The following is a 10511-nucleotide window of genomic DNA, read 5'->3' on the forward strand; positions in this document are numbered from 1 at the left end:
TTGAATATTTATTTTTTATAATTAACATTTCAAAACACTGCTAATACAAAAGAAAATAGTCTTAATGTTATTATTCAACTGGGGAACTTCCATGGTGGTAACTAGTCCAACAGTGGCTCAATCAATAGGGGCTTGGACTGGGGGCTGTAGGGTCACCGGTTCAAGTTCCCGAACAGACCTAAATATGGGGTGTGGACTGCTACTTGGAGGGGTCCCAGTTCGCCTCCTGGGCCCTGCAGTGGTGCCCTTGAGCAAGGCAAGACACCCCCCCAACCCTTCCGGGCGCTGTACAATAGCTGCCCACTGCTCCTGGTACTAGGATGGGTTAAAAGCAGAGCACACATTTCACTGTGTGTGCTGTGTGCTCTGCATGTGTGACAATTAAAGAGCGTTTTATCCCTCCGATTCTATCTATAAGTTATATTTGTACCTGTAGCGTCTCTCCTTAATACATGCAGTCAGTCCCCTGCTGTAGGGAAGCGCCTGAGAGTGTGACCTCAGTGTGACCTCTGTGTGTCCTCAGTGTGTCCTGTGTGACCTGTGTGTGTCCTGTGTGTCCTCAGTGTGACGGGCTGAAGACGGAGCTCCAGGAGCTGCAGGTTATGTACGACAACAGTCAGAGGGAGCGCGCCGAGCTGGAGGAGGAGCTGCAGCGCTGCAAGGCTGAGCTGCAGAAGCTAGGGGGGGCTCAGGTGAGGGGCAGACATGAATAATACAATAACATACAGTTGGTATCAGAAGTAGGCAAACTGATGTAAACGCTATATATACAGTATGTGATTAATGTCCGTTTTGTAGTTAGATTTGCAGTGCAGGTGTTTTTGTCTTTAAATTAGGGCTGTCAAACGATTACAAATTTTAATCAGATTAATCACCGCTTAAAAATTAATTAATCATGATTAATCACCATTCGAACTATTTTCCAAAATATGCCATTTATTTATGTATATTGTTGTGGGAATGGAAAGAAGGCGGATATATCCATTTAACATACAGTATCTATGTTTATTATAACATTTTCTGCGTGTCAAAATGAAAGACAACCCACACACCTATTAATCATCAAACCGTGGGGTCTTAATTCATTACGTGTTGATTTCTATCAACGGGGGAGTACTTCAGGAAAGTCGACAGAGGGGGGGGCGGCGGCTCGTGGAGTACTTCTTGACCACAGAGTGTGAACGTTGTGATCAGCTGTTTTAGCGCAGTTCTCCAGTGAAGGGGGGGAGTCTCCCCCCGCAGCCGGTTGGCGTAGTTTTGGCACAATTCCGTTGTACAGACCGACGTTAACAGCAGCCCTGTCTGTGCACACGGAGACCGACTCTGTCGTCCGGTGATCTAACCGCCTTCTGGAAAAGCTTCACAAGTACGTCGGTACGCAAATGCGCTTTGTGACACAAGTGACGGTACGCATTTCAGAGTACGCACATAACCTGCGTACCAGTTATGTGCACCCCTGTACTACAGCAAAAGTATTCTCCGTCGGGACTTCCTGCAACAATACCACGCCGTTATCAAAGATGTTCTATTGAGAAGACGATCACTACGTGACAAAGGTTTTCAAAACCGTGGCTACTGAAATCAATCTTACTAACTGCTGTCTGTGCAATTTACTCCGCGCGAGTTGGCAGACTTTATTTAGCTTACTTTAACATCATTTTTCATGGTGGGGCTAAGCCATTTCTTGGTATGGGTGTAGCCTACCCCAGCCATACCCTGGCGCTGCCACTGGTGGCACGTATGGGGCGGGCCATTCTGCACATGCGTTAAATGCGTTAAATATTTTAACGCAATTAATTCAAAAAATGAATTACCGCCGTTAACGCGATAATTTTGACAGCACTACTTTAAATTAATATATTTTAAATGAATGTGAAAATATTCTAGAAATAGTTTGGAGATTCACAGCTACAGTATGATGACTACACAATTAAAAAAAAAAGCTTTTTCTTTGCACTCACACTGTCAACCAACACGCCACATCACACCTACTGTCTGTTGAAACCTTTATATGTGTCTCATACTGTAAAAATCTGTTTTGATGTGAACTGACCTGGCCTGTCAGCCCATATCAGTATTTACTGTGGGCATTGGGCTGGGGAACATCCCCCCTGCTGTGTCTGTGTTCTAACTTCTGTGTGAAAGCTATGCTTTAATACTTTTATCAGACAAAAATACAAAACCTGCAAAAAAGGCATTCAGGCGTCAAGCAGAGAATGCCCTATTTTCAATAACTAAATCCTTTGTAGGTGTTTTATATTTTTTAATTGAGAAAAAGTAATGAAAGGACCGTTGAGATTGCCTTTTTACTTTATTAAGACCTGTTTTGTTCATTTTAATAAGGTGCTGTGTGAAAGTTAACTTGCAGTAAAAATCAAATAAGTTGTTCTTACAATAACACTCCTTTTATTTTTCTCTAGTCACAGAGTCACACTATCATGTGTTGCATAATAAGTGTTTGAAACAGGGTTTGAAAGCATGGATAGTTTTTATGTGTTTTCAAATGCTCACGGGAAAAACAAAACTGTTAATTTGAACCGTTTGAACCACATTATCTTAACCATCTTATGCCTTTTGTTTGTCCTCTGGGTTTGACTTTTTTTGCAACCGCAGCACAGTGTGACTGTTGCATTTACAGACCCGAGGACAATCTGGGGATTTAACTGCATTTCAAGCCAAGACAGACTTTCTGCAAGTTGATTTTCATACAGTTTTAAAAGGAAATTTTCCAAAAAAATAATTTAAAAAACAAACCAAAGAACAAAACCAGTGGTTGAAGAAATGTTAAATACTTTACTGTAATATGGTCCCTTATGTTTTATGAGAAACAAACAGTACTTACACTCTGTGTTTTGTCTTCATCAGCCTAATGAGATGTGTGCGTCAAACTGTCTACCCGTGCCTGTCTCTGATACTGTCCTTGTCCTCTGAATGTCCATGACCTCTCAGCCTGTACGATCACAAATCAGCAAAACAAACTACGAGATGAGGATAGAGAGACAAAAACACCACCATACACTAGTCACAACATTCATGCTGTATGTCTGTCTTTCTTTCTTTGTCACCATTACATCACGCGCTGCCAACAAATGCCACACAGAACTGCTCGCACATTATCACACTGAGTTGAATATGTGTATGTCACCTTAAAGTTATGCTTTGTTTATTTAACAGCAAATGTGAATCGCTCCATCAAAACCGCTCCCTTTTATATCACAGTCATAGACCATGTCACACTTTTGATTTAGAGATGTGTTGTGGTGGTCCATTTGTTTTGTTGTCACGCCTTTTTATCTGTGTTTATATATTATTTGGATACTTCAATCATCCATTCATTCATTCCCTTCATTCCCATTGTATTGTGTTTGTTTTTATTCCCTCCTCAGAGATTCATCCATCCGTCTGAGCACCCTGTTCTCTCCATCCCCTTCATAGGAATGATTGTAATATTGGCTGTGGTCTGGTGCTGGTTGTCGGAGCTGGCGTCCCAGAGGGCAAGGTATGGGAGGAGCTTATCTCTATCTGATGTATTATGCTAAGTAAGTCTCTTACACACTGATAACATAAAAACACAGTGTCTGCCAGGCCTTATCTTGCTATGCAGATAGTTTTGCTTCTATTTGCTCAGGTGTTGAGATATCAGTTTTTGAGTCTTACCCCAAAACAATAAGTGCAAAACATGTTGTTCCTGTTTACTCTGGATTATTCACAGAAACCATCAGTTACAGAAACAGTTTTTATAGGTACTATACTGTAGAGAGAAAGTGTATTCTGTGAATAATCCAGAATATTAAGGATACTGTTTTTACGTTAAGACGTGTAATTGGATTTTTATATATCACTTTCATTTGGGTTGAAGGAAAAATGTCTCAAAACCTGAGCATGGCATCTGCATGGCTCGATACTGCCAGACGTAAGTAAGAACATATGTTTTTGTGTTATTTAGATGGACTGACCATTTAATATAAAAACATTTTCAAGATTCATTTGGAGTGGTGGTTGGTATAGGAGGGTCTAAAGCCAAATGTGCCTGAAGTGAATACAAGTATAACATTAAACATTAATGGAAGGTGGACGTGGGACGGGTGGGCAGTTTGGCTAATTAGAATAAAATATGACTTTCTTTGAATGGTACTGAATAACTCATTTACAGGAATTGTTTGACATTTTTTGTAAATGTGCTGTTTTGCCAATAATTAGATAAGAAAACCCCTTCAATGTTCAGGTCGATTATGACCCTTTTTTTAAATGCATATTTCACGCAACAAGGCCCTAAAATCTGCATAAAAACAATACTAGCAATTTTTTCTGTTTTGGTGGTTTGAAGATCTCCAAAACATTGTTACATATTTGATCACATTTTTTATATTAAATAGAAAGGTAAACAAACACCTTCAAAATAAAAATGTGAATGTAGATTTTGTGGTTTTGAATGGATTCCAAGTAAAGTTTTGGATTAATTTAGTTAGCATAAAGGCTTGAAACAGGCGTAAACCGATGTCCAAAATAAAAATATATACTTACTAGCACAGCTCAGTAATTAACACATTGTATGTTGTTGGTTTAATCTGTACACACAAATAATACAATAACAACAATTTGTGGTATTTGGGGGCGCCAAGAGCCGTAAATTGTGGGCCGGCCGCTGTAACTCTGGTGTTTGGTATCACCACAATCAATGAAGACAGCATTTGGGAGGACGGGTAAACTTGGTTATTTATTTAACCACAAATTCATATTTAAAGTAGTTTAAAAACGATTTGTGTATAGATTCAACAAACAGGATGCATACTTTTATATGGAGTTTACGAGATGCTTGTAGGAGGACATTTATTTTTGAATTTCAGAGAGAGCTAAGCTAGCTGTTTCCCCTTGCCTCAATTTGTATGCTAAACTACGCTAATCCCCTCCTGTCCCCAGTTCCAGAGAATGGTAACACTTTTATCATCTAACTCTGTACAAATTGAATCAGCATATTTCCCAAAAATATTAAACTAATCCTTAGCCTAATACATGTATGTTATCTGTGCCTGAGGAATAGCCTCTGCTGATTCTTAACACCACTATTTTCCTGTCTTCCTTCAGGGGAGTGAGGTAGGTTGGAACTCCATTTTGACTATCACTGCGGCCACAGCAGTGCTGCTGATGATGACTCGCTTGTTGAGAGCTCTCGTCCGATGTTGATTGGATGGGCAACATCTGCACAGGGACAGACGTCTGCTTCAGTCCAGCTCTCTCCTGCCGCGTCTGTACACTGAACTGGAATTCTCCAAAAGTGAGCTGACAGCCGTGTAGTAGAAAAGGTTGTCGCTAATAGGAAGGTACATGCACTGAGAACGATGCACTCAGTCTCATTTGAGGTTGAGGACGATGAAGAGTTGACCTGCAGAGAGCCAACAGAGGACTGATCTCACTCCACTAAATGTTGTGCTGTGTCTCTCCTCCTCTGTGTCTGTGGATATTATGTTTCTCTCCTTTTAGCTAACAATGTGATACAAATTAAGGTTTTGATTTTTACCGTGCACCAAGTGGTTTTGGGTTTATTTATCCATTATTTATTTATTTGTTTGTTTGGATATTGTTCATAGATGTCTCTGATAATAATGAAGAACATGGAGTATAGGCATTTGATGCACTGAAATCCCTGAAATGTACATATGCCCTTTAAATGTTAATACAAAGAGCAGTTTATGTGAACGATTTGACTTAAAATGGTTGCCTTCCTTTGAATAAATTCTGCATCTGGTTTGAATGTTGCAAAATCTGCATGATTTAACAACATGCCAACATTACCAACTATTCTGCCACCATTATTCTGCCAAACTTAACTTTGGAACATCAAATTGATGTCTTTCGAATGCCAACACAAATTGTATGCAGTTACAATGAGAAATATTGTAAACAACTGTCAATCCAAGCCCAGAGCAGCGAGCTCTTCTTCACATTATTGTTATTCTTATTTCTCCAGGCTCGGTCACTTCCTGTCTTGTGTCTGACTTCCACTTTCCTATTTAATTATCAATTTAACCGAGACGCCAGAAAGTCTGCAACAGTTTCTGATTCATCTCACCTGCCCACAGCTTGATTTTAATTTCAGTTATCTTACGCCCACAGCTACATTGTTACACTTACAAATGTTCGCTGTAGTTTTTCTATGTGCTATTAAAGATATCCCAGCAACTTTGGGAGCGAATCTTAGGAGGATCAAGCTATAATATTGTTATATTTTTGATCTTTTCAATATGGAGAAATAAGCTTTTGTTCCTCTCCAGCAGGAAATGGCTAATGAATTGTTATTTAGATTTATGGTGATCGCAGGTTGTTTCAGGTACTCGGTGTAAAATGATGTCCGCCAGCATCTCCTTGTTTACTGACGACATACTTTATGTAACAAACTGCAGAACAGATAAACACCAGTGGACATTCGGCTACACTTAAATTGATCTACTGTTGTGACTGAGGTGACGATTGGTGTTGGTTGTGAGGGCATTTTAGCAATTAATATGGTTACAAAATATTTAAATAGGAAGTTGTCAGGACATGTTTGTTAAGGCAGTCAATACAAAACATAAATATGTATATGTGGAAGGACTCTGATTATTGTTTATATTTGTGAAACGTATTTTTTTGGTGAAAATAATTAAGGTTTAAAAAAAAGCATGCTCGAAAACATCTAGAAGTACAATATATAATTTAAGTTACTTTGTATTCTATGTAAATAGTTATGACCTAAAGTACTTTGGGAGAGATATTTCTTAAATCCATTTTTACTCGCTTTGTAGAAAGTTAATTCTATTTTGAAAGAGCTTCGTATATTTGATAGCCATATTATATGCTGTGTAAATGTTTATTTATGGTGACGTTATTCAGAACTGCTTTCATTGCTAATCTTTTTCAGTACCTCTTTGTTGAAAGGTTGTGTAGTCATTGCATGCATTTCAATTGCATTTGACCTTAGTTGCTTGAAAGACCAATTTAATTCAGAAATTAATTAAAAGTCTTTGACACATTTGTCATTAAACAAACTCCTGATAAGCAATGCCTGAGCAATTGTGTTTCTATTTAGGAAAACGAACAAAGGTAAAGATGAGCCACTGGACTGCAAATGCTCCACTGTCTATTAAAAAATATATCAGCAATATAAATTAAATTCCCATTGACTGCAATGGTACATATGAATGTTATAATTATTTTCATGATTTCCTGAATATTATCTTTATCAAAGTTTCACAAGCTTCTATATTGCACTGTGTTTCTCAGCTTGTTGCTTTACATATTGTGGTTTTCAATATAGTTTGTGGCTATTTTGTTACATCGAGGTCTATTTTGTACTGTTATGACTTAAGAAAATAAATATAACCCCCCCCCCCACGTGATGTCTGAGTCTTTTCTTTTCTAGCATGGTGTCCTCACCGTCAGTCAGTTTTAGAGTTAAGGATATTTCTGGTTCTCATTCATGAAGTCACTACCAGTCAACCTGAGTGACAACCGTCTCTCAGCTGGGATTACATTTCACGGGTTGTATGGATATTAATAACCTTCACTGCAGAGACGTGACATAAGCTCACAGACATGGTCTCCTTACAGATGGCAGGAACTGTCGTGTCAACGTTGTCGATGGGCCCCCTAAACTACACTCATTACTCCATTGCCACGACTCATGGGTCACTAAGTTCAAGTGTGTCTAATTAACTAAAAGTAGCATGGATGTGCCGACGTAGTCATGGGGTACAGTTACTTAACCCTCATTGAACAACAGTCTGTCACTTTAAATTAAATATTAAAGTAAATTATTCCCAACAGATTCTGAATCAGATCTCTGTGTCATTCTGAGTTATGGCTAAATAAATACAACAGTCTTTACAGTCTTAATGTCAGAGCCAGATCACCAGGGAAACCTAATTAAGTGGGCCTTGGCCTCAGGAATATCTGTTCAGCAAATTCACCCCAAATCCCTTCTTACATATTTAATAGATTCACCTGATAGACTAACAAGGAAAAAGCTAATTAGAAAACGTGGAAGGCTGAGTGTGAGAAGCCATAGGCTGGGGATTAAATGCCAAGCATACAGTGACAAGGTCTATGTAAATCTGTGCTTTGGTTTTTTAATTTAGTTTACACATACTTTATACTTTCTGTCTTATGTCCAGCTGCAGTCGTTCTTAACCACGCATGGCATCCATGAAAAGTTTCAGTCTGGCTTCAAACACAGTACTGAAACAGCCCTTTTAAGAGTTTTTAATGATCTGCTCCTAGCCGCCGACTCAGGTAGCCCAGCTGTCTTGGTGCTGTTAGACCTGACAGCTGCCTTTGACACTGTGTGTGGACCATAGCATCCTGTTGTCACGGCTTGAACAGTCCGCAGGCATCACAGGCTCTGCCCTTGCATGGTTCAGGTCCTACCTGACAGACCGTAGCTTCTCAGTGCAGCTAGGTGCCTTCTCCTCTGCTAAAGCCCCTCTTATCTGTGGGGTTCCCCAAGGCTCTATCCTGGGCCCCATCCTCTTTTTACTGTACATACTGCCCCTAGGTTCAATTCTCACTAAACACAATATTCCCTTCCACTGCTACGCCGACGAAGTACAGATCTATCTGCCTCTCAAAGCAAATGTCAAACACTCACTACAGCAGTTGATGGACTGCTTGATAGAGATAAAATCCTGGCTGAGCAAAAACGTCCTTAACCTCAACGAGAGCAAGACTGAGGTCATCTTTTTTGGACCCCAACCTCCAGCCTCTCCGGTTGATATTCTGGGCTCTCTCAATGAAAAATATACCTCAAGACTGGACTATTGCAACGCTCTGTATGTGGGTATGGACCAGGCCTCAATTGAACGCCAGCAGCTAGTCCAAAACGCAGCTGCACGTCTTCTGACTGGCCACAAAAAGCGTGCCCAGTGCCCACATCACTCCAATTCTGGCCTCACTACACTGGCTTCCAATTCGGTTCCGAATTGATTTTAAACTCCTTTTATTTGTTTTTAAAGCACTAAATGGACTGGCTCCGGCCTATATAGCTGAACTCCTCCAGCGCTACACCCCAGCCAGAGCTTTAAGGTCTGCTGACCAGCTGCTGCTGATAGTGCCCAAGACCAGGCTCAAAACCAGAGGGCAACGAGCCTTCGCAGCAGCTGGCTCCAGGCTCTGGAACACTCTGCCCCTCCATGTGAGGTCGGCCCAGACACTAGGGTTTTTTAAATCCTCACTAAAAACACACTTTTTCTCTCTGGCCTTCTAGTCAGAGCGGAGTATGACACCTGACTATTCCCTGTGTTTTTGTTTATTATATTTCTGTTGTAAATGATTGTCTTTTATTGTGATTGTAGTAATGTACAGCACTTTGGCTCGACCAAAATTGCTTTCAAATGTGCTATATAAATAAAACTTGATTTGATTTATCAAGTTAGGATTATGTTGTATGTATCAATGAAAAGATAAATCAAAGCTATCAAAATCACGTAAAAAGAAGAGACTTGAGTTAATTTAGTCAAATGTGCCTGTTTTCTACGTAGTTGTTTGAATTGAAATTCTTTCAACTTTTTTTGCAATCATTTACACACAGAAGCGTTTTCTCGAATACTGAATAATCAAATACATTTTTAAGTTCTTCTGCTTTACTTGAGAAATGTGATGTTATGGTACTTTGAAAACCCCAACTCTGTTCCTGTCAAATACAGGCATAAAATGCCAAAGGTTCTGTTAAAATTAAAATCTTTGCTGCATTTTAATGGCAAATAGAATTCTACTGTACAAAACAATTTAACTTAGTTTAATTGTAACAGAATGTATGATCATCCAAGAAAATATAATGCTGTTCTAGATAAACCTACCCAGTAATATACGGTAAGATGCTCCACGTACTTACTACATATCTACAACAGAAAATAATGCACACACAGGGATACATAAATATGACAAAGTGACACTGACAAGAATCAAAAGGACTTGATGGCTTGTTAATTTGAAATACAGAATTATTGCCATCTATGTCTTACAACCCTAAAAGATGAAAACATTTTTGAAATACCAGTATTAAAGTTTATTTCCATATACTAAAAAAATATATTTTGGGGGGAAATATTCTGATAAGCATAAAATTGAAAAAAAAAGGTTGAAAATCCTCAAAGTACTTCATCACACAGTGGGAGATAAACACGGGGACCCCTGGCAGTGCGCAGACGGAGCGTCCTGAGAATGCCTCCAGCATGTGTCACAGACTCTTATCTCCCACCATCGAGGTCGCTGCTGGCATCTGGTGTCACCGACTGCTGAGTCACAGCAGCCTGTCAGCCCCTGAACCTGCAGCAACACAACATCTATTGGAAATGACTCATTTTGTTTACAGATGATCAATTTTACTATGCGCACAGGCTGTCAACTGTCTCAGAGTATTTCTGTACACAGTCTCATCTTCGATCAATGCACCCTGTCATGTTGACACAGTTGGAGGTGACACTAATTTGCTTTCAGTCAATTTACGAAGTCAGTTTGTCCTTTCTTGATAGGTAAAA

General features: G+C 39.5%; 1 protein-coding gene across 6 annotated transcripts in view; it reads left to right on the top strand.

Moving 5' to 3' along the window:
- Window positions 1-7369, top strand: part of ccdc136b (coiled-coil domain containing 136b) — a 28232-nt gene extending 20863 nt beyond the window's left edge. For 4 of the 6 annotated variants that reach the window (XM_034218763.1, XM_034218762.1, XM_034218761.1 and 1 more), the window contains 3 exons: window positions 564-692; window positions 3387-3499; window positions 5086-7369. In XM_034218763.1, the coding sequence (XP_034074654.1) occupies window positions 564-692; window positions 3387-3499; window positions 5086-5098 (255 nt within the window). In that variant the 3' untranslated portion in view covers window positions 5099-7369. The remainder of the gene's footprint in view (window positions 1-563; window positions 693-3386; window positions 3500-5085) is intronic. The other 2 variants (XR_004569252.1, XM_034218764.1) reach the window with 2 other exon arrangements.
- Window positions 7370-10511: the final 3142 nt, after the last annotated feature.

The sequence above is a fragment of the Gymnodraco acuticeps genome, unplaced genomic scaffold, assembly GCF_902827175.1.
Source record: "Gymnodraco acuticeps unplaced genomic scaffold, fGymAcu1.1, whole genome shotgun sequence".
In the NCBI taxonomy this organism is placed as follows: Eukaryota; Metazoa; Chordata; class Actinopteri; order Perciformes; family Bathydraconidae; genus Gymnodraco; species Gymnodraco acuticeps.